General features: G+C 41.0%; 1 protein-coding gene across 5 annotated transcripts in view; it reads right to left on the minus strand.

The window, feature by feature from the left end:
* Positions 1-25105, minus strand: part of GSAP (gamma-secretase activating protein) — a 65614-nt gene that overhangs the window by 19522 nt on the left and 20987 nt on the right. For 3 of the 5 annotated variants that reach the window (XM_084811501.1, XM_084811504.1, XM_084811505.1), the window contains exons 12-23: positions 24187-24272; positions 20315-20392; positions 17993-18070; positions 17288-17380; positions 15335-15552; positions 14047-14116; positions 12955-13037; positions 12419-12472; positions 11022-11150; positions 9024-9076; positions 3366-3388; positions 1135-1196 (exon numbers count right to left, since the gene is read on the minus strand). In XM_084811501.1, coding sequence (XP_084667627.1) covers positions 1135-1196; positions 3366-3388; positions 9024-9076; positions 11022-11150; positions 12419-12472; positions 12955-13037; positions 14047-14116; positions 15335-15552; positions 17288-17380; positions 17993-18070; positions 20315-20392; positions 24187-24272 — 1027 coding nt within the window. The remainder of the gene's footprint in view (positions 1-1134; positions 1197-3365; positions 3389-9023; positions 9077-11021; positions 11151-12418; positions 12473-12954; positions 13038-14046; positions 14117-15334; positions 15553-17287; positions 17381-17992; positions 18071-20314; positions 20393-24186; positions 24273-25105) is intronic. The other 2 variants (XM_084811503.1, XM_084811502.1) reach the window with 1 other exon arrangement.

A 25105-nucleotide genomic window follows, 5' to 3' on the forward strand; every position in this document is an offset into this window, starting at 1 on the left:
ATTTTATTTGTTGCAACAATGTACATATTACTCTATACAGCCACAGATATTCTAACAAGAAAATTACTGAGATCATTCCCATTCAATTTTCAGAAGTAGTCCTAAAAAACCTGGCACAAACAAAAAATAAATCCAGTAGGATCATGCTAAAACAAGGACATCCTGTGGTGAATTCAGGTTTAGCACTTGAGGTCACACGGCCTACAATACTATACTCTGTGAATGCTCATTCAGGTGTTCCAGTTTATGTGTAAAAAAAGTTTCCCCACCCCCATAAGTGTATGTTCTTAGACCTGCAAGCATAGAGATGTAAATTCATATGGTTTCTCACTACTACTTATTTCTATCAGTAGGCAACAAGCGAAACAAGAAATTTTCTGTACAGCAAGCAGACACGTGGGGGATGTTACCCTTTTCCTCACTGATTATGTAAATTATGTAAATGACAATGTCAGTTCCAGAACGACTAGAAGTCTCCACACTGAGGATCTTAGTTGGATGTTGCCAGTGAGGGAGGATTCAGTATTTTCTCAGCCATCCACAGGCAAATGTTCAATATCATGATTATGTCCAGACGTTCAGGATATGATCTGACAGCTTATGATGAGCAAGTCTAGGCATTTTCTACCTAGCAATCTATGATCATTTCTGCATAGCTGTTTTGCTGATAGAAGGAAGCAGAGCTTCACAAAGAAGTTAATCTGCAGTAATTGCCATTTACATAGGGCTTCATCACATGGAGCTTTTATCCTGTGATTGAGATGGCTCCTTCACGGAAGTTTGCAGGCTGTTCACATGATGGCGTGACCCTGCCGTGACCCTCCTGCACTAAATGCCCTTTGTTCCGTTTTTAAATAGATCACAGATAATGAGCTATCCAATTATCCCGCTGTGTTCTGCTTCAATTTCCTCCATGAAAAGAGTTAAAGCGGCAAGAAGAGAAGAGAGATCAATGAAAGAAGACTCAGATATGGGGAGATTGGGGGGGGGAAGGAAGCGCATGTAAAGGGAGTCAGTGGTGATCCTGCATTTAAAACGGAAGCAGAAAGTCCCGTTTTAAATGCAGGATTTTAGGCTGGTGTAGAAATGCCCATAATCTGATAAAACCTGTTAAGTAGCACTACCAACACGTACCAGTCCCGTCAGCAACTGTTGCTGGTAATCATCATCTTGGAAAAGAGGAACTAGCCTTTCTTCTGAAATTAAACAGAAGAGGGAGAGAGGATATTATTCAGAGTCCGTGCTACATACCAGAGACCTTTTGGAAACAGGATCCCCAAGTCTGAGAATTTATTTATTTTATTTATTTATTTCTATACTGCCCAATAGCCGAAGCTCTCTGGGCGGTTCACAAAAATTAAACAAAAAAACCCAAAAATTAAAGAGAATCTTCTAGGAATAGTATAACACTTCAGCACTTTGGCTGTGTTTTGATGACCAGGGACGCCATAGCAGGGATCAGAAATTTCATACAGATTTCAAACGTTGACTGCCCCGAGCCATGTGGGTGAGTGAGCAAGAAATAAGACATTAAATTGCAAAGCCTTGCAAAAATTCCCACAAAAAAGATGTATTGAACCACATGACCTGATGTCCTTCCTTTCAAAACGAACCAAGAACTGGTACTTTCTATAGTACGTATGTCAGTTCAACTTCTCCATATCCTGTGGCAGCTGTGTGCTGAACGTAGCTCATTCCCCTTTTACACGTATTACATTTGTTGGTATTTGCTTCCTCAAAACTGGTAGCTCCTTGATGTTTTGAGAGAGGAGCCACATTCTCTTCCTCACCAGAAGACAACATGCACCATATCAGCCACCATCAATATCTAGGCAAACCTGATATGCATAAAGCAGCCTTCCTCAACCTGGTGTCCTCCAGTGGTGTGGGACTACAATTCCCATCATTCCCAGCTAGAATGGCCATGGGAAGGCTGGTATAAAGGGTCAAGTTTCTCTGAAAGCAAATTCAACTAATAACAATGAAACTGCGGACAGCTGCGTATGACAAGCTCAGTTGAGCATTACCTTCCCACCCAGCCTGAGAAACAAAGAAACAAAGTTAGGTTTTAGCCTTAACAAACCTAACAAGTGAACAAGCCTACAGTACCCAGGAAACCCTTCTCACCACAAACCCTTTAGAGTCAGCAGATCCAGAGTACTCAAGGAATGATACAAAGTGCCTTTTGTTCTGAACCTGACATTTCTAACTCACAGCATGTACAAAGCCCTTGAAGAGTAGAACTAATGATGATGCTGTAGGATTTGTTGTTGTTCAGCCATTAAGTCGTGTCCGACTCTTCGTGTCCCCATGGACCATAGCACGCCAGGCCTTCCTGTCCTCCGCTCTCTCCCGGAGCGTGCTCAAGTTCATATTCATTGCATCGGTGATGCTATCTAGCCATCTCATCCTCTGCCGTCCCCTTCTCCTTTTGCCTTCAGTCTTTCCCAGCATCAGGGTCTTTTCCAGTGAGTTTTCTCTTCGTGTTAGGTGGCCAAAATATTTGAGCTTCAGCTTCAGTATCTGTCCTTCCAATGAGCCGTCAGGGTTGATTTCTTTTAGGATTGACTGATTTGACCTCCTTGCAGTTGTTATATCTGAAGCAAAACTCTTCTTACTAGCCACTTTGCTTACTTAAGCAAAATGAGCAGTATAGCCCATACTTTGTGTCCACTGAGTTTGACTGGAATTAACCCACAGAACATTTTTAAATCTGACAACTTTGGTATTTCCAAGTGACACCAATTAGTTCCACTGTGACTATTGATACCTAAATCCTGAACACACGTAACTGGAAGTTCCATCATAAAATGCCTTGAGAATCTGAGTACCCATTAGGTAAAAGCCTGTCAATGGTAATATGCCTCTGCCTCCGATAGGAACACTAGCGAAACACTGAGGAGGTTGGATCTTTTTGTTTTATTTCTCCTGCTCTAATGCCATTTGAAGCATAAGCAAAGCAAATATGTCTGCCTACAACTTACACAGCAGTCTTTTCTATTATCCAAGTGCCTCTCACAAGAAATCCAGAGCAACATTCCTGTATTTTAGTTTAATGCCTTACACACACACACACACACACACACACACACACAGAATCCTGAATGGTTCACATTGTCTGAAATGTCAGTCTACAGTCACCAGTGGGAAAGAATTTCAATACGAAATTAGAATACCACTACTTGGGCCCATATGAACTTGAGCACGCTCCGGGAGAGAGCGGAGGACAGGAAGGCCTGGCGTGCTATGGTCCATGGGGTCACGAAGAGTCGGACACGACTGAACGACTGATCAACAACAACAACAACAACAACAACAACAACAACAACTTGGGCCCATTCAGCATTAGGGAATGCTCATCTTACCTGTACTGATGCTGGAAATTACCCTAGGAGAAAAGATGAATGTTTTTGAAGCGGTTCAAAAGGAGCATTGCTAAAGATGTAGAAAAACCAAACAATTCAACAGCAACCTACATCACTCCCATTAATTTTTGCAGTGGGTAACAATAGAAACTGAAGGCTTTGGGGCTGTCTTCCCAAGCGATTTAGTGCGAAGTTAGAGTAGTTTGAGCTCCTTTGCGACAGATGACGTCTCACATATCCACTGCCAACCAGCCACTTCCCTCTTGAAAAGCCGTATTTTCTGAAACTCCTTTTACTCCGACTTTTTTTTGTTTTACTGAAAGCAGCTCCCTGGTGGTTTTCCCACAGTGCGCCATGTCCCCCTGCATTAAACCCTGGGTGTGACTCTGTGACCTGGCAGTGGTGAAGGGGGTGGGATGCCCCATTCCCTTTTGTTTCCCCAATGGAAGTAGTTTTTATCATTCCCATTGAGAAAATCCCCAGGAGCACAGCAGTGACCTGTCATATTGCATGTCCCCACTACTGCAGCAATCACCTTAGGTAGCCTGCTTTTAACCTTTGTCATACTCTCACCTTTGGTGTATGTTTACTCAGAAGTAAGAAATAAATCCCCCTTCATGGATCACTGCCTTGTTGTGGCGAAGGGGCTTGCGTAACTCAGTGAAGCCATAAGCTATGCCGTGCAGGGCCACCCAAGACGGACAGGTCATGGCAGAGAGTTCTGACAAAATGTGGTCCACTGGAGAAGGAAATGGCAACCCACTCCAGTATCCTTGCCAAGAAAACCCCATGGAACGTATCACAAGGCTAAAAGAGATGACGCCGGAAGATGAGCCCCTCAGGTCGGAAGGGGTCCAATATACTACTGGGGAAGAGCAGAGGGTATTTCCAAGTAGCGCCAGAAAGAGTGAAGCGGCTGGGCCAAAGCCGAAAGGACACTCAGCTGTGGATGTGTCTGGTGGTGAAAAGAAAATCCGATGCTGTAAAGAACAATATTGTTTAGGAACCTGGAATGTCAGATCAATGAATCAAGGTAAGCTGGAGGTGGTCAAACATGAGATGGCAAGATTGAACATCGACATCTTGGGAATCAGCAAACTCAAATGGACAGGCATGGGCGAATTTAATTCAGGTGACCATCATATCTACTATTGTGGGCAAGAATCCCTTACAAGAAATGGAGTAGCACTCATAGTCAACAAAAGGGTGGGAAAAGCAGTACTGGCGTACAATCTCAAAAATGATAGAATGATCTCAGTACGAATCCAAGGCAAACCATTCAACATCACAGTAATTCAGGTCTATGCCCCAACCACTGATGCCGAAGAAGCTGAGGTTGATCGGTTCTATGAAGACCTACAACATGTTCTAGAACTAACACCAAAAAATGATGTCCTCTTCATCATAGGGGATTGGAATGCTAAGGTAGGAAGTCAAGAAATCACCAGGATAACAGGCAGGCATGGCCTTGGTGTACAAAATGAAGCAGGACAAAAGCTAATAGAGTTTTGCCAAGAGAACATGCTGATCATAGCAAACACTCTTTTCCAACAGCACAAGAGACGACTCTACACATGGACATCACCAGATGGTCAATATTGAAATCAGACTGATTATGTCCTTTGCAGCCAAAGATGGAGAAGCTCTATACAGTCAGTCAAAACAAGACCTGGAGCTGACTGTGGCTCAGATCATGAGCTTCTTGTTGCAAAATTTCGGCTTAAATTGAAGAACGTAGGGAAAACCACTAAACCATTCAGGTATGACCTCAATCATATCCCTGATGAATATACAGTGGAGGTGAGGAATAGATTTCAGGGATTAGACCTGACAGACAGAGTCCCTGAGGAACTATGGACGGAGGTCTGTAACATTGTTCAGGAGGTAGCAACGAAATCCATCCCAAAGAAAAAGAAATGCAAGAAAGCAAAGTGGCTGTCTGATGAGGCTTTACAAGTAGCTGAAGAAAGAATGGAAGCAAAAAGCAAGGGAGAAAGGGGAAGATATATCCAACTGAATGCAGAGTTCCAGAGAATAGCAAGGAGAGACAAGAAGGCCTTCTTAAATGAACAATGCAAAGAAATTGAGGAAAACAACAGAATGGGAAAGACTAGAGATCTCTTCAAGAAAATCGGAGATCTCAAGGGAACGTTTTGTGCAAAGACAGGCATGATAAAGAACAAAGAAGGCAGGGACCTAACAGAAGCAGATGAGATTAAGAAGAGGTGGCAAGAATACACAGAAGAACTATACAGGAAAGATCTGAATGTCCCTGATAGCCATGATAGTGCAGTCACTGAACTTGAGCCAGACATCCTAGAGAGTGAAGTCAAGTGGGCCTTAGGAAGCATTACTAACAATAAAGCTAGCGGAGATGACAGTCTTCCAGCTGAGCTATTTAAAATCCTAAAAGATGATGCTGTTAAAGTGCTGCATTCAATATGCCAACAAATCTGGAACACTCAACAGTGGCCACAAGACTGGAAAAGGTCAGTTTACATTCCAATTCCAAAGAAGGGCAACACCAAAGAGTGTTCAGACTACCGCACAATTGTGCTCATTTCACATGCCAGCAAGGTGATGCTCAAAATCCTACAAGCTAGGCTTCAGCAGTATGCGAACCGAGAACTACCGGAAGTACAAGCTGGGTTTCGAAGAGGCAGAGGAACTAGAGATCAAATCGCCAGCGTTCGCTGGATCATGGAGAAAGCAAGAGAATTCCAGAAAAACGTCTATTTCTGCTTCATTGACTATGCTAAAGCCTTTGATTGTGTGGATCACAACAAACTGTGGCAAATTCTTAAAGTGATGGGAGTACCAGACCACCTTATCTGTCTCCTGAGAAACCTGTACGAGGGTCAAGAAGCAACAGTAAGAACCAGACATGGAACAACCAATTGGTTCAAAATTGGGAAAGGAGTACGACAAGGCTGCATATTGTCACCCTGCTTATTTAACTTATATGCAGAGTACATCATGAGAAACGCCAGGTTGGATGAACCACAGGTCGGAATTAAGATTGCCGGGAGAATTATCAACAACCTCCGATATGCAGACGATACCACCTTAATGGCAGAAAGTGAAGAGGATCTCAAGAGCCTCTTGTTGAGGGTGAAAGAGGAGAGTGCAAAAGCTGGTTTGAAACACAACATTAAAAAAATGAAGATCATGGCATCTGGCCCCATCACTTCCTGGCATATAGAAGGGGAAGAAATGGAAGCAGTGACAGATTTTATTTTCTTCTGCTCCAAGATCACCGCAGACGGTGACTGTAGCCATGAAATTAAAAGACGCTTGCTCCTTGGGAGGAAAGCTATGGCAAACCTAGACAGCATAGTAAGAAGCAGAGACATCACCTTGCCGACAAAGGTCCGTCTAATCAAAGCTATGGTTTTCCCAGTAGTAATGTATGGCTGTGAGAGCTGGACTATAAGGAAGGCTGAGTGCCGAAGAATCGATGCTTTCGAACTGTGGTGCTGGAGAAGACTCTTACGAGTCCCCTGGACTGCAAGGAGGTCCAATCAGTCAATCCTAAAGGAAATCAACCCTGAGTGCTCATTGGAAGGACAGATACTGAAGCTGAAGCTCCAATATTTTGGCCACCTAATGCGAAGAGAAAACTCTCTGGAAAAGACCCTGATGCTGGGAAAGACTGAAGGCAAAAGGAGAAGGGGACGACAGAGGATGAGATGGCTAGATAGCATCACCGATGCAATGAATATGAACTTGAGCACACTCCGGGAGACAGCGCAGGACAGGAAGGCCTGGCGTGCTATGGTCCATGGGGTCACAAAGAGTCGGACACGACTGAACAACAACAAAGAAATAAATCTCACTGCCCTGCAGTGAAAGGGTTAAAGGTTATTTTTAGAAACTCACCCTAAAGCACTCTTTCACTTCTCTGATGCGCTCTTAAAATTGCTATTGGCTGTTGTGCTTCTTTGATGTTCTGTAGTTTCTCTGATGTAAAATCGTTTCTCCCTTGATATGTAAAGTCCCTTCTCCACTTATCGTAGTAACAATCTTTTGGCGCTTCTCATTATGAGCATTGGATTAATCTTGGGGTGTGGGGCAAACCTTTAAAGATGGATGACCAAGAGGTTTTGGGTTTCTTTGTCTGAAATATGTGGAGTAGAAACACGCTGGGGAACACAGGTGGGAGGGAACTGTTACGCTCATGTCCTGCTTGTGGGTTCCTGGTGGACGGCTGGTTGGCCACTGTGAGAACTGAATGCTGGACTAGATGGACCCTTCGTCTCATCCAGCATGGCTGTTCTTATGTTCTTATGGGGCGACTTTGCAGCTGCTTCGAACAGCAGGTTGGCTGTCCTCAGCAACAATTTTGTTGTAATTTGGGATGTACTGCCCCATGGGAACAACGCTACATAATGAAAAAGGTTAGTCACCCTTGAAATAAAAATTGACTCTGAAGGAGAAGCACATTTAGTCTCCGTGAGTGAGTATGTTCTACTGGGTGCTGCAAGTGCAAGGTAACAGAGTTCAATACATAGTGAGATCATGTAATTGTACTTAAATGGGCATCTTGGAGGTCCTTTGCCAATTCATGGGACAGAAGGATCATACCCATGTGATGGTTAAGATTTTCTTTACACATTTAGAACATGTAATCTCTTACACTGGGATAAACGATGCACCATGAATCCTATATAAGGCCTATATGAGCTACAATATTGCTTAAGGTCAGCGCTATCCCTAATGTCTGAATGAGTGAACAGTAATGTCCTGTCTTTAGCAGTACTAAAGTCAATGCTGAATATTACATCTCCCTCTCCAAATGCTGTAAATTTGAGGAACACTCTCTCAAAGAATTGGATTTAACCTATATTGATAACATTACAGTAGTATACTTTTTGGAATGCAATAAACCCTTGAGAAAAATGAGCTGTGTATTATCCACAAAGCTCCTGGATAGTAGTAAAGGTTCATAATTGTTTCTTTATTCGATAAAGAAAACCTCTCCCCTATGTAGATGTCTTGAAAAAGCCAAACCAACCACACTGCCTTTTTATCAGTGCCTGAAGCTATGTAACTTCCTTAGCCAGACTCATATCAAGCAGGCAGCCAAGTGCCCACTCAGTTCTTTTGAAACCTTTACAGAAGCTGTGGTTACCTGGACTTGCTGCTGTTACTAGACTAAAGCTCTGATATCTATTTGTAACTTCCTCCAAATGCCATTCCTAGAAGACAACCCATCCTGCATGGGAGATCTTTCAGGAAGATCTTTCGGAAGAAGATGATTGGTGGTGTATCTGGACTTGTTCACATCTTTATGCATCAACACTAATGTAAAGGAAACACAATATAAAGTTCTCAGCTGGTGGTACCCCTGCAAAGCTCCAGCCAATTCATCCCATCTATAGTCAATATTGGTGGAATGGTTGTGGTCAAATATGTCCATAATCTCATTTTTGATGGGAATGTTCAACCATGCTGGATTTTTTGAGCATGTTTGCTGATTACCGCCAGGAATTGATTACTGCCAGGAATTTATCCACATTAACCCAATGGTAATACTTAAAGCTATGCGTCTTCATAATTTTGAACCTAATGACCTTGGAATATTTATTTATCATTACATTTATATCCCACCTTTTTCCCTCCTCAAAACAAGGAAGATTATCTTAGAAGTTAACCTACCTTTTTGCATTTTCAAATATATTTTTCATATATGTTGTTCTCTCTTCAGTTCTCTAAAACAAAATGTAAATTATTTTAATTGAGAATAAGATACAGTCAAATTTATTCTATCAACTTCTAATAAGAACTGCAGTCAACATAGAATTGGAGTCAAGATAGAGGGCTTCTCCACATGAGGCTTTTATCCCGCAATGTACCGCTCATCCTTCTTCCAGATTCTTTGCAGAATTTTGAATCGGCTCTTTACACAGCTGGTTTTTCTTTACTGAATGACGCTACCTGCCATTTACACTGGTGGGTGGAGCCTGGCGGGATGTTATCAGATGTCAGCGGCATTGTATGCCCGCTGTCCACTCCCTCTGGGATAACCCCTCCCTGCCCTCGGCATGACCTTTTTCATTTCAACTTCCTTGCCTTCCCTCTTCACTTCCACTGCCTCCAGTCCCTGCCTTGGCCACTGTATTCCACAGTACTTTCACAATGCTGGAAGTCTGCTCTGCCCTCTGCACCTCAAAGCAAGCAGTTACATTTCTCTCGTTTCTGTGTACATGGGGACTGAATAGAAAGGGTTAGAAGTTTTCTGGGCAGCACTTGCAGATCAATCCCCCAATCTCATTGCTGCTGGGGTGGTGGTGGGAGCTGGCAAGGAGGAGAAACGGAGGACAGACAGCAACAGCAGAATGGCAAAGATGCAAAAGGGCACAGGCACGCTCCCACCTCGTCGTCGTCACAGGCATCGTCATAACTGCGGCCCCAACAAATGCCCACACAAAAGCGGCTCACCGTGCCACAGCAGAAGCACACAGGCAGAGGGTGGTGGTTTGATGGCGCTACCTGAGAAAATACTGCATTTTCCCCATTAAGAAATGATGTGAGGAAACTGGGGGAAGAAGCAGAACACCAGCTGCAGGACAACGTCATGTGAAGCGCACAGGAAACTCCATGACCGAAGAATAATTGTACTGAAAAACTCCACATGGAGGAGCCCAGAAACAAAAACCTCAGAAAGTCTGCATTATTCAGATGCTGGCTAAGAGCTCTAGCAGACAACCAGAAAATAGTGGAAGTACCGCAGGAAAAAGGCTTTTCCTCTTCTTCCCAGTTTGGATGCAATGGGGGAATCATGGTTTTCTGCTCTGTGATGAGCCTCTCCGCTCCCCTCATTTAAACTGTCATTTCAGAACAGGCTAGGATCTGAAACCATGGCCTGATCCTGGCTTGTTCTAACAAACAAGTTTTAAAAAGCCACAGTTCGGCAAGTTTGCGATGGTAAACTGTGGTTCATTTAGAAGTAGATGTTCTGATTTCCTTGGGAATGTGCAACAGGAGAAGGGTGAGTGCATGAGCCTGAGACTTATGCTGGTTCATTCACATAGCAGAAAACCGTGGTTTCCCATGATGGCTGAACTGGCCCTTGCACTGACTACGAAAAGCTAGATGTACAAACAAAATGCACAGTCTGCGTTAGTCTCTTGAAGTCTGTCATGAATTATCCCACATCTGGAATGAAGATAAAAGGAGTATTGAAACAGAATTCCTAATCCCCAAATAAGGAATTTCTCAATGAGATTTAGGAGTTATCAAGGTATAGCTGTCTATCATTTTTATTCTAGAAGGCAAGCCTTTTTACACACACACAGCCTATCAATCAAAATGGTAGTAATTTGGTGCCCATAGTAATGCTGTCAAACTTTCCCTTTCAGCTAAAAATCAAGGAAAGAGCGGGACAAATCTGTTATTCCTTTGTACAGCATTTGCATATCAGCACAAAGCACTAAGGGAAATATTGGTCCTGTAGTTTTCCTGACAGATGCGCCAATGTTTTGCTACCTTATTATTTATTGTTATTATTATTTCTGGGATCTCCAGCAACAGGTTCACTTTAACAGTTCTGTATGACTTAATCAATTTGCAAATGCATCTACACAGTTTTAAGGGCATTAAACATTTCAGAACATTTTCAATAACATTTTTAAGAACATTAATTCTACAAATTACCTCATCTGAAAGCAGCTTATCCCATTCCCTCTTAAGCACCTTGCTGTTGAAACGCAAGTGTGGCTCAGCATATTTCACACATTCCAGGCTCAAACTTAGCTTTTCCCAGAAGCCTTTGCCATTTCGTACCTCGAATGAGAGAGAGAGAGAGAGAGAGAGAGAGAGAGAGAGAGAAGCAAGGTGTGTGTTTTTTTAACATACTCTTATGCAAGTTTTTTTCCTCTTATGACAAAACATGTGTAAAACAAGGTTATGGGAAAAGCAGGATTTAAGATTAGCAAGCGAGGAGTTTTTAAATGGCCAAAAATGGGGGGGGGGGATTTTGCACCCCTCAGATATTAAGGTATCTGATTTTCTAGTGTAGCCTCAAAATTGACATGTGTTAACTAAGTATAAATGAAGTATATGCAATGGCCATTTTACTTCTGAGGTCAGGTGGGGGAACCTTGAGAGTATATCTAGTATCTCTTAAGATAACTGCAATAATTCTGCTGTATGTGGAAATATTAGACAGTTGACCCTGCTTGTCATCTTAGTAATTAAACATATACTGAGAGTTTTCACATCAGTATGTATTTTCTCCCTCCGCGCCCCCACGGAAGGTTACCTTTGACAAAATACCTATAAAACCATTATGGTGAATAAAACATCCACATGGGTTTGGAAGAATCATCAAGTCAAACCACAGTTCCTGCCTGTTTCTGCTTAGAAATCACCCCAAAAAACCCCCATGAAGTTTTGGGATTCATGTTTAACAGGTTGTGGAGAGTAACTGTAAATGTTGGAAGCATTACTAAATCTAAATGCTCAAGTCATTTCATGCATGTTTCAGAACTTGGAGGTAATACCTTTTGCAGCATGTATGCTATTTGACAACTTGCTTCTGATAAAGTATGTAGAACAGCAGCGAACTCTAGTGGCAATGACTAGAACTAGTGACTTCTAGTTAATCAGAAGAATCACCTTTAGAACACAGTATAAGCACTGTGAATAAAAAGCATTTTAACAGCTATGAAAGGTACTCCACCTGTTAGTCCTCTTTCTTTAAACTTGTCAGTTGGCACAGCAAATACTGAAGTCATTTTAAATACTTTGCCAGTAGCCGAAGACGTTTTTATTCAGGTAGGGCTTTGGCATATAGGCTGGTCTGATGCTGAAGGGAGTTTAAACTGATTAGATACTGTTGGTTTCCTTGACTATTGTGTTTTTAGTTTTTATGTTATGGTTTAATTAAGATTTTGGTTTTAATCTGAATTTTATTGTTAGCTGCCTTGAGCACCAGATTTTGGCAGAAAGGCAGAATATAAATTAATTAAATACATCTTTATAAAGAAAAGAATAGGTCATAAACAAGCAACTCACCATCCTGGTGGCAACTGTCTCTTACGAAAACTTACCTTTAACACAGGTAACGAGATAATGTGTGTTCTGCATATAATTCCAGGGACATCCTAAAAACATGGGAGTATGAAGGCCAAGATCTTAATATACAAAAGAAATATGGAACAGTTGTTTTTTCCTGGAGACTACAGTTTTTTTAAAAAAAAACACCTTGGGATAGGAGGTTACACACAAAAGCAGGTTACAACGTACGCATGCCATAAGAGGCTACTTTTTAAAATGTTGTTACAAGTATTTAAAAACCACCCTCCATCCTTATAGATACCAGGGCAATATACAGTGGGCATGGCCATAGTCATACAGCTACGTTAAAGGGCCTGCTTGTAGGTTCGTGTTTCAAATATAAATGAAAATGTAGCTTAGGGTGCAATCCTGTCCATGTTTAGACAGAAAAAAGTCCTATAATTCCTACTGCTGGCTGGGGAATGCTGGGAGTTGTAGGTCATTTTTCTGTTGAAACATGCATAGGATTGCATTCTTAGTGGCTTATTTCAGAACAGAAACACCATTTTCAATTTTGAATGTCTCTTACCTCATTCCAGTAAAGCAGTGCCGTGTATGGTAAAAGTTTATCCAGGTTGATGGCCTCCAGGCACATTCTCCAATATAAAGCAGCTGAGTACATTGACAGAGAGAGAATATTGAATAAAGGCTTTTGACTACATCAAGTAGAATACTGTATGTTTCCTGTCATTGATTCCAGAACTCTATTCATTTATAGGGGGGAGAGGAAGGTCCTCCTTTAACAGCAAGATCAGGAAGAAGAAAATACCCAAAGACCAAAGAATATATCCAATGTTAAGGATCAACATGATTTTCCTTGGGTCCCTCAGAGGAAACAAGTGGGAGATGGAATGGCTACACTAGAGTTCTACTGGCTATATATGACCACTGCTCAAGTTCTGAGGTACAAACATGACAGAACAAGGTTTCAATCCCGCTTGATTGCAAGGTTGGGAAAGATAGCCCTTCCCCCCTATAACTGCAGCCTTTGTATTAGGAAAACTAACAGCATGGCCCTATATATGTCTATTAAAAAAAAATCCCACTGAATTCAGTGGGGCTTACTCTCAGTAAACTAGGTGTAAAACTACAGCCTTGGTGTAAGACGGGGTGGGCAACCCATGGCCGGCATACAGTCCTTCACTGCAGCTAGCCAAGCCGCAGGGAGCCCCATCCACTCTCCCTTGCAGCCCTGCTGGGTTGTGGGGAAAAGACTGCTTTTCCAGGGCTGCCATGCTTGCATGTACATGCACATGTCTATGTGTGCATGTGTCTGCACTTATATGTGTGTGCGCGCGCATAACCCCAGAGCTGCCACCCAGCACAACTTGCGACCCTTCGGGAAAAACAGTGCCTATCCCTGGTGTAAAACACGTAATGGCAGAGAAGCAGGCCTAAGAAAGCGAGACAGCACCTCTAACTTATTAATAGCAGCTATTTACATATAGTGGAAGAAGACAGACCCATTTTAATTCCGCTCTCAATGGGCTTCTCATTTAATTATGTGTGACACAAGAACAGACACGCCCCTGAATTGAGAGGCAAACAAATCCATACATACATGCTCCAAATAACTATGCCCGCTTTACTTCCAATCTGAAATAGTTCTAGAAATACCTACCAATGATAAATTCCTGTATCGGGTCAAATGTAAAACAAGTTGACATGTTTTCAGAAATCCACTGGATAATCTGTTAAAAGTCAGAAAACAAAATGGTCAATATAGCTTGAGCTCTGAAGATCTACAGCAAAAATATCAGTATCAAACCTACAGGAGGACTTGAAAGCCCTGTTCATTGCTTCCTCAGATCAAGCCTTCCCCAGCCAGGTGCTCTCTAGATGTGCTGGACTCCCATAATTCCCAGCGACCATGGCCATCTACCATTGCAATCTACTACTGACCAAGTCTAGGCACTGCAAACAAAGCAGTTTTTTCCTCCCATAATTCCAATTGCCTACTGGTCAACGCAGCTAGCTTTTAGAGCTCATTAAGGCTCCTTGAATCATTTTCAGCTTTCTGGTCTTTCCTTCAACCCATCTAGGTGAATTCTAGGGATGGGCGGATTCCCTACCTGCTGGTCTGGGTGGGAATCTACCTTTGGGGGGAGGCGATCCGTCCCTCCCCCCAGAATCCATCCAATCCAGCTCTGCTCCGTGGCAATCCTGTGGAGCCGGCCGCTGGGTCTGCATCACTGGCAATACGGCCAGCCACCATTGCCATGCCGTATCACTGGGCTAACTCCAGACGTAAATGGCGTCCACTACGCCATTTGTGGCCGTAAAGCTGTTAGGTTAACCTAAATGCAGCTGTAAATGCAGCCAGCCTGGATGGATGCCAGAGGGAGGTGGAGGTGAGTGCCCCATTCCACCACTGACTCCAGAGGCCAGATTCTTTGGAATACGGCTTCACTGGGGTCCATGGTGGAATTCTCCACCATCCCTAGGGAATTCTACTGTATTTGAATGTATTACATACATAACGGGTGAAATCCAACATGTCCTCCTTAGAGTAGACCCACTAAACTGAATGGGGCATTTCAATGGGTCTACTCCAAGTAAGACTTCCACTGGATTTTATTCAAGTAGTACAGAGTATATCCCTGGAATATTTTCTGGTTTTCCCAATTTCGCACCTATCCCAATCAGAATTGTGACTTTGTTTTGATCTATTCTAGGCTCAAACAAAACAAGTCAATTAAATCTCTTGGAACTAAATATTGTATGGGATGGGGTAAATACATCTGGAATAGGTGATTGCATTCTGGTTACTGCATACTTGATGTGCAGAATGGGGTATGTTACTCTAGCAACTATTTGCTTAATAAAAGGAACACTGCTTTTATATTTCTCTTGCAAGATGAATCAACACCCACTTTTATGTTGCATAATTAAAGAGATCATTATCCCACCTGGGTTTCCAACTCCATTGTTCTTCCGACATGTAGAAGCAAACAGTGCAGTGCAGCTAGCCTGTCGCTATCCAACTTGCTGTTCCAGAGGAATTCCAACAAGGCTTGCTTGTTCATTGCAATAGTAAAAATTTCTCCTGTGCTGCGATCCAAGACCATTGACTTGATAGGGGAAAGGATGGTGCTAGCATGCAAACTGCTAATTTTTGCATCCCCACCTGAATAGCACAGGATTGGAGAGAAGTAGTTCATGTGTGATCCAATACATTATGCATTGAAATATATAAATCCCCTTGTGCTGGACACATTATAATAAATGTTCTTCCAAACAAGGCCTTTATCATGCCACTGCCCTGCCTCATTCACATAATTGAGGGCCGGGGGGAGGCAGATTACATCTTCCACTGCTGCTTCTTTTTTTCTTACCATGCAAAATCTGTTAAAGAAAACAAGTCGGGATAGCAGCACCATGTCTTTTGGCTGTTTGCTCTAGTACCCCTTTGTCTGGAAGCACACTAGCGATTCTCTTCCAGAATTGATGGAGTTGCCGCTTTGTGAATGGTTTGTGGATAAAAGTTTTGGGAGTTATTTCAGACATCATACAACAATAAATCTAGCCAGACCCAACAATGGTGCGCCTTTCCATTTTTAAGAACACCCAAGACCAATTGTCTGCAATGAAATAATATTATTTCTTCTAACAGTCACCCACATGGAGATTCCTGAACAATGGACAACCTGCACAGCTTACACCAAGGCAGTTTTGCTAAGATTTGGCACTAACTGAGAAGTTAACCCATCACAACAAGCTTGTTAGAGAATTATCAAAGTAGGATCAATTTATAGAAATCTCTCATACATGTAAAACAGAGGGACAGAATCTTTGCCCAATGTCACAGTCATCATTTTGGAGAGATTTGTTCCAGCACTCCCGAATCTCATATATAGTATGTACTATAAATAATGACTCATTAGAATTCAAGCACTTTGTACTCAATTTGTTTATTGTGTTTAGCATTTCGTTTAAAAATCTATTTATATATTTTAAAAACCATACACGTCCACTTCAATTATGAACAATCACGACGTAAACAAGCGATGCAGACTTTCACCCAAGGATCAAATTCCATTTCACAGAAACTTTCGGGGGACCCCATTCCAGTGGTAAGTGAAGGCAAAGGGAGTGGGGCCAAATGCAGAAGGGGCAGGGCCAAAAATATAAGCATTTTCTTACCTTAAAGCGCTTCCTGCCAGTAAATACGCCTTAGGAGAGGCATTTCACCCTTTTAGAATGGGGAAAATACTGAGACTACCACTGTATACACTTACCTGGGACTAAGCCCCACTGAACTCAATAGGCCTTACTTCTGAGTAGGTATGTATAGGATTGCTCTGTAAAGCATGGAGTAATCTACTGGAAAGTCTCAGTAGATCTCCTTTTTGAAATTAATGGGACCTGCTCAAGAATGCTGCTATTTATAAAGCTTTGTACAGCATGGGTGAAATGCAAGGCACAATATACAGTGTTCTCCTACACAAGCTCCCCTGAAATGAACTAGTGCTATTGCACAGTTCCCATTTAATTCAGTGGCACTTGCACACAAAGTGTGTCAGTGAATTGTGCCCTTAGGAATCCTCTCTTGTCCATGCACTGTTTGGAAGTTATGATTGGAAATAGCAGCATCCTTGCCAACTTGCCTGAACTACCACGACTGGAGAGTTGGAGCAGGAAATTATGAAAGGACTCACATTATACACTGATTGGATGTCTTGAGGTTTAATGCTTTGGTTGTTGGGGTGGGGGGGGTGCTGTTTTTTTTTTAAAGCTCATTGTTCTTTTTATTTTGCACTATTCGTGCATGTTTTATTTCTGTACATGCATCTGAATGACACTGAATTAATTTTTATTAAGAACAACTTCTGCAGAACTGATTATTAGGAGTCCCACTGTACCTGCTAGAAAGAAGTTATAGCACATCAAGTCAGGATACCGAGTGTTGAGAAGATGCAGAAAGTGTCCAGGTAAATAGACAGCCACATAATAGTCTATTGTTGGTGGGTGTTTTGTTTCATCAACAATAAATTAAAAAGGAAATTTAAAAAGACATGTCAGTTTTGAGCACTTATTTATCCTTAGAATTCCAGTTTATTTGATAAACCTGGGTTATTCACAGCAGAGCTATTTGTAGTGTATAGAAATATTTATAGAAATATAGTACGCATGAATAATCTCATTAAAACCAGAATACTTGCATCCCCTCTATGTGCTAGCTTCATGAGTCTCAATTCAGTTCCCTTTGCAAGAAAAAAACCACCCCTATATCTCAGTGGCACAAAACACAAGACAATAATATTGCCACAGGAAATAAGCTGCTTGGCCATGCAAGTTTTCCAAAGAAGCATGCAACAGTCTCATGACTACAGACAACTGAAGCTACTTGTTCCGCCAAATAGGATGGAGGCCAGCTTAGAGAATTTTCCTTATTTAGTAATCCAGCAGCTTGAAAAACATGACAAATCCATGTGACACATAAATAGGAAAATATGTCCATTTCTGCTATTCAGAATAGAACTACCACTCAAGTGGCTCAGATCTTAATGGTCTCTTACCTAAGAAAGCAGCAGAAGAAAGAGAGAAGCTTCAGTTTATCAACTTACCAAGATTCAAAAAAGACAGATCCTTCACTTCCAGGGTATCCATACTTTCCAACATAATAGTATATGTTTTACTATAACCTGAGAAGTGTAAGAGACAGGTGTTTTGATGTTCTACAAACACAAAGCCTGTTTTAAACAACGTTTTCTGGAAATGAATATAATACAAAAACTGGAAATCAGAAAACTCCATCTAAGCTAGATTTTGACCTTAAGTGTAAAATTTGCTTTTGCATTCATCTCTACTACTCCCAGTATTGTACAAGTGCTGATGAAAAAATGAGAAGGATATAATTCAATGAACTTGGTATGTGGACTACTCATTCTATTTCAGAAATCATGTACTGCCTTACTATCAGAGTGGCATGTCATTGCACCTCCTATTAAATTATAGGTACTTTTTTGAACAATCAACTTTATTTGGCCACAAAGTGTTTTTAACTGGCCATTAAGAAAAAGAAGGGCCTCAAGTATATATGCGCTAATATGTTCCATGTGTGAACATTATATTATCCTGTATCACAACAGAAGCTTCTTACATAGAAGAGAAATTTGACTCTGAGGAAAGAGTGGATGAAATGCTTTTTAGCCCAAATCTATGCATGCTACTCAGAAGTAAGGCCTTTTCAGTTCATTGGGACTCTCTCAGGTAAGGGTGTATAGGACTACAGCTTTAAGTCGCTAGAAGCAACTTTTCCCCTGCCACCTGCCTCACAGAGCACAGATCAACTTTGAGTTGCAATGTGTCGCTAATTATCATTCACTGAACAACCTTGATTTGTTCTTCAAATGAAGATTTTTATGTAATCAAGTACAATAGGAATCTGGTTCATATGTATGATCTGGTCTTAATGCACAGGCAACGTAGTCTGCAGAGAAGCAGCAACACAGAACTACATAGTACTTCTATTATTCCATACTATTACTGAAGGGATTCAATAGCAGGCCTTGGATGATATTCAACTAAGCAAGAACAGAAAAGGTAAATTTTAGCATTTAAACCAATGGTTCTATTACACAGCTAGATCTTATATATGCAATTATGGTCTTGTAGTATTTATGGATATTATATTATGATCTCACTCTGTATGTATTATTCATTTATATATGTTACTAGAAATTATATTTATATATTATTACCTATATACGTTATTTGAAACAACAGCAGAAAACCAATGAAGGTGTCTTGTGGAACCTTAATGTTCAGTACATTTATTGTGGTATTTATAAACCAAATAATAAATGAAAGCTTATGCCATAAGAAATCCACTGGTCTTTGTGTTGTCATATGACTTGTACTTATATTCCTGTATCTTGGTAAACGTACATCACCAATAACCCTCAAGTGGACAAATTCTAATTAACTGTCGCAAACTGTACTATTGGTGTCACACTAAAAACATTCCATGTACGTGTTGACAATGTGAAATACTCAGGGCACAATCCTATGGCTGCTAGTCAGTGGCTAGACGGCCATAGGATTGGTTGGTTCCTGGGAAACTACGTCGGAGCCCGCTCTCCAAGGCTGGTTCCCTGAGAACCGACCTCCACCATCTCCCACACCGCCTCATAGGCAGCACAGATTGGCCCCATGCTCCATGCTTAGAAGAGCAGCACAGAGCAGGGGACACAGGGCATTCCTGGGGGCGGGAAGGTCAGACGTGCCGGTACGACACTTCCTATGTGTTGTCCAGCCGCCCCTCCCCGTGCCCTGTGGTCCCACAGCCAGAGTAGGCCAGTAGGTTTGTCTAGCCGCAAAAGCAGGGTGGTGGGAGCGTGGAGGAGATGCACTCCTCACCACTTCTGCTCTGCAGTGGATAGGCGGTCGCCCCCGGGGTCAGAGGCGACCGTTGGTCCGCATAGGGTTTGCTCTCTCCATTGCGTAAGTCATATATACACACACGATAGTTCCTTTCATGAGTAGTCCAGTAGGTTTGAATTTGATTTCAGAAGCCAGTGAATTCAGGAATTTTTCTTGCAAGTTTTATGAAATCGTGCTTTTCCCTTTAGCGCTTTCCTGATGTACTTGATCCCTTACAAAATTATATTTCAATGTGGTTTGAAAAATTACAGTTGGGAAAAATCACAATTACAAAACTAAAACAAATGTGAAGACAGATAAAGAGGTTTGAGGGGGGAAAGATGAAAAAAAGTTACACTCCTATAACCTGCAGAATGAATGGTGCTCTCTAGAATACATATAGCGAAGTTTGTAAGACACATTAAGGCTGCAATCCTATATACCCTTACCTGGGAGTACATCCCTCTGAAATCAATCAGATTTACTTCTGAGTAGACATGCATAGGACTGCACTGTAATTATACCTTTATGTAGAAAGGACACAGAGTATGCCACTTCGCCAGGACTAACAGGAGCCAAACTACAACAAATGCATAAACTTCCTAAGAGAAAAAAAAATAGTGTTAAGAACTTGCAACGATAGGATTTCCACTTAAATATTCAATAAATTAAGTGATTAAAGTAGAGAGAAGAGGGCCACTTCCTTCCCTACACACACAACTGTAGGGCCAAGTTACCTTTCTGTAATGGTTTTATTAACAATATGAGCCACTTTCCTTCGCAGATTTAAAAGAAAACAGAGTGATGCCATGCATGTGCACACATCTCTCAAAAGTTTGGGCCTAGAGCCTATTCCATTTTTTCACTTCTCCAGATTCTTTCAGTCTTGGAAGCTGTGATTTGACAGATCTTTTTTAAAAGTGGTTTTGTAAAGCACACGCTCTTAGCGTAGATCACATTTGCAAACATTCCAGAACTGCTCTTGGACAGCCCTTCTTTTTGTTTTTCTATCCAAGATTATTGATCTTTTTGCATCTGTGTATGAGTTTGTGTGTTCTGTTGCTCTCTCTGTTTCACCTGCCGATCTGGGCCTAATTTCGGAAAATCCTGAGACCTGAGATAACACACTACATATCATACATTTTAAGTTTATGCTCTTTTGTTAGATATCTTATCTTTTTAATGCTCTTCATGTTTTATTGTATGTTTGTACAATATGAAAGCCACATTAGTCTCAAGCTGCCAAACACATTTCTCTCTATTTTACTGTATTTTTTGCCTAATGGTTAAGTTTTAATTGTGAATCACCTTGGGAGCCCTTATTAGGGACAACAGTAGAGACAGAGATGCCTTTATAAATTAAATTAGTAAGTATTGAAATTATTTTTATATGAGACAACTGTCATTTGTATACTTCTTACTGCTGACATCAATATAGTTGATATCAAGGCCTGCAACAGGTAGAAAACTATCTAATGATTGGAGAAGCCACTTTTCTGGTAGGGCATCAGCAAACAGTTTGTCTCCTGTAGAATAAAGCTAAATGTTGTGCATTTTAAAATAGCTGAATTGCTAGAAGATTACCGATGAATTGCAAACTAGCCTCCCTCAAAGGAATATAAGATGTCTTGCTGTAAAATACCAAATGATGAGCAACTGAAAAGGCTTAAGACATAATTAACCATTTGGAGATGTAAATAAGTAGAGCAGTAATGATTGCATTCGGGGGAAGACATAAACAGGTGCACAATGAATTCTGAACTTATGAAAACTAATTGGTAAGATGACCTCTTTACATACATGGTATGTAAAGAGAATGCTGAGTTAAAGCCCATCACTCAAGGTCAAGTGATTACTTGAAGGATGAAGGGTTTTAAGATTCAACAGCGAACATCAAGGCTGAAGAGATTTGGAATGTAAAACTTTGTTACTGTATTATTCAAGGTCAAATGTGTATGCACAGTTTTCACTGATCAATCAATGAGCAAAAGAAAACTGTATGAGATAATCAAAAAGCTTGATATACAGATGTCTAGAAGAATTTATATACTTAAGATTTAATTAGGAAGTTTTGTGTAAGGAGTACTTTTTCTCAAAGATAGAATTAAAATTAATTATATCTGGCCTGAAAAGTATATATTTAAACCTTTGTTGTATGTTTTAATGTTATGGAAATATTTTGGGAGTTAAGACTATGAGCCTAATTTGTGGGACTGCTAGACAGTATTAGCTATGAGGTAATCTCTGCACAGAAACTGTATTAAGTATGCTCTAATTTCGGAATGAGGTAGCTCCTTTACCATCTAGCGAGATGTTCACCAGGCCTGTTGAGAGCTGGATAGGAAACTTGGTATTTAGATGAAAGCTCTCCTTTTATTAAGACTAGAAATCTTTGATAACAAGTAATGCTTAAGAAACACTTAAAACTATTAAGATTTTAAAATCCTTAGCAATGCTCTCCTTATAATAGCAAGAAATATATTTATTTTTCTCAATATATTTGTTTTGCTATGCTCTATTGAGAATTTATATTTTTCAATTAAAATGGAAAAATGAACTCAGACGTTTTGCCTTTACTAATTAATGTTAGAACGAAAACAAAACTGAATCCAACCTAAAACAAATTTCGGTGTATCCTTTGTCTGAAGTGTATTAATCAGCTATAGATAGTTAACTGTCAGCTACAGTCTTTCTAGATACCGGAACTACAGATTCATAACATTTAGCAAAGTCCAAGCTTTGTTAACAGAAATCCCAAGCAAAAGAGTGCCCTTTTACTCAAAAGCATGAAGTTTCTAATCTTCCCTCTCTTAATCACACAGCTGTATATGTTTTTGTTCACTCCAGTAACAGAGTTTCTTAAGAGAAACACAACTATTTGCCCCCTTGTCTCAGTCCTCCCTAAAAGCAGCAGCTTCATTAAATACGGAAAAAGTATTAGTCACTTTCAGTGCAAGCCTCTACATCAGCCTTCCGCAAGATGGTGCCCTCCAGATCTTTTGAACTCTAACTCCCATCAACCCCCAGCCAGCATGGCCAATCGTCAGGGATCATGAGTTGTCATCCAACAACTTCTGGAAGGCACCAGATTGAGGAAGGCTGCTCTACACGTCTACTCAGAAGTAAGGCCCATCAAGTTCAATGAGACTTACTGGGTATACAATTGCAGTTGTATAGCTTTATTACATGGGAAGCTGCACAGGATATTACATTTCCATTTTTCCCAGCCACCCCCTACTTAGATCAGTTCAGAAACAGAACACATGCTAGATCTTCCTGTACTCACAAGATCTGTTGCAGCCATCTCTCATATGAAGCACCTTGTAGGAACTACCTTGGCCTCACCTCCTGTCCAGATTTAGAGAAGCTGCTTTCTGCAACCATCAGATTTGCTGCAGATATTTATTTATTTAAAACATTTCTATCCTGCCCTATATCATTAAAATCTCAGGGTGGCGTACCAGTGCTGCACATTTAAAGTCAGATGTGCACGCTTGAACACCCATGTGCATGCACTGGGGAAGTGTGGCTGAACTGGGAGCCCCAAAACGTACATTCTTCAGTGTTTTAAAGGACCCACATTTCATCCTCCCCACCCCCACCACTTCAGCCATACTTTATCTAACAAGTAATTGTATGTTTATAAAATATGAATCAATTTTTAAAGGCACCAGCACACTGTGTAGACAAAAAAGAACTCAAAAACTAGAGTAGCAAATTAACTCGGTTGTCCACCTTCACTGATGTGGATTACAGCTAATCCATACTGCACTATTTAGTGCAGTAGTGAAAGCACTGTACCATCAAATAATTTCATCCTCAAGCTTAGAGTATTAGTATAATATTTTGTGAGTTCTGGCAAAATATGCTGTTAGTAGTGGAAGTGGATTAAACAGCAACCCATTCCACAGAGAAAGACAGGATGATCACAGCTTTGAGAAAGGTTTGCTATATGAGTCTGTGTTAAGGTAGAACAGCGATTAAACACCCTTTTGTGTTTCAATTCGAAGGCACATCACTTTGAAATACACAAGCTGCTACTTAAAGTACTTTTGAATTGAGATACATATAACTGAACATATGTCATGCCTCACATGAGTTACGATGGCACACGTGCATTTAATGTGCTGCTCTTCTCAGAAAGATCTATGGAAGCAGTGACAGAGAAAGGAACATTTCCCTCCACTTCAGTGTAGAAGAGCATCAATTTAAACATGTATGTTATTTACAAGGTGCATTAGGTCGTACTCTGTATTTGTTCCCAAGTACTAGGAATACCTAAAAAGACTACGTTCACTACATGATGGCACAAGGACAGAAAGAGCGAAGCTGCAGGTAAAACTCAAAAGATTCCAGTAGACTGGGTCTATAAGGTAGTTTCTCATGTATGTATTACCTGTCTCACTGGTAAAAACCTGTATATTCAAAGGTTTAGGTATAATCTCTTGGTCTTGATAATAATTGTAATCCAAATTCACAGGTCTAGGAAGAAAAACCAGGAGTTAGTTACTTCTTTACCCCAAACCGTGACACCTTACAAGTCATGTAAATAACCAATGTGCAGGCTAAATTAGAACGGCAGTATTCAGATGCAACAAACTATGGCTTGTTATTAGGAGGCTGAGCCCTCCTTGCCTTGACACACAAAGGAATTGTTATCTTCTGCTTCTGATTTGCAGCAAAACAGTTTGCCATTTTGTCTGAATGTGGCAAACTATGGCTTGTGTTAACTATGTTCACCACCCCAAAATATAGTTTGAACCTTGTCTGGAGACCTGGTTTGATGTGGTTTTTCCACATTCTGACAAAATGGCAGCCTATGGTTTGTTGCAAATTAGAAGCAGACGTTATTTATCTCCTCCCCTTGTGCACAGAGAAGTACATGAGCCCAACGCTCACTGTGGTTCTCTCTTATAATGACAAATCACTGTTTGCTGTTATGTCTGAACTGAACCTTTAAGCGATGGGAGTCATCTTCCCCAACTCATACATCTTTGGTGAACTGGAAGCAGATAATACATTCGAACAGAACTATATTATTGCTGTATCTGGGAAAATGGGACATTCAGTGGCTACTTTGCATGTTGTTGGAATGGAAAACCAGTTCATAAATACCAATAAGGACATAGCACAACATTAATCTTTCATCACTATCTACTTGGCAAAGACCTATGTTAAGAATGGAACACTGGAGGAGAGAGACATGAAAGTAACAGGAGCAAGAAATATAAAAGGCATGCTGAGTATTGTCTAGTATGCCACTAGTGCTTAAGGAGAACCATTTTTATACACCTGGTCCCCTCTAGCATTCAATT

This window comes from Heloderma suspectum, chromosome 7 (genome assembly GCF_057233095.1).
Source record: "Heloderma suspectum isolate Gila_16-S chromosome 7, 16-S_ref, whole genome shotgun sequence".
Classification (NCBI taxonomy): domain Eukaryota; kingdom Metazoa; phylum Chordata; class Lepidosauria; order Squamata; family Helodermatidae; genus Heloderma; species Heloderma suspectum.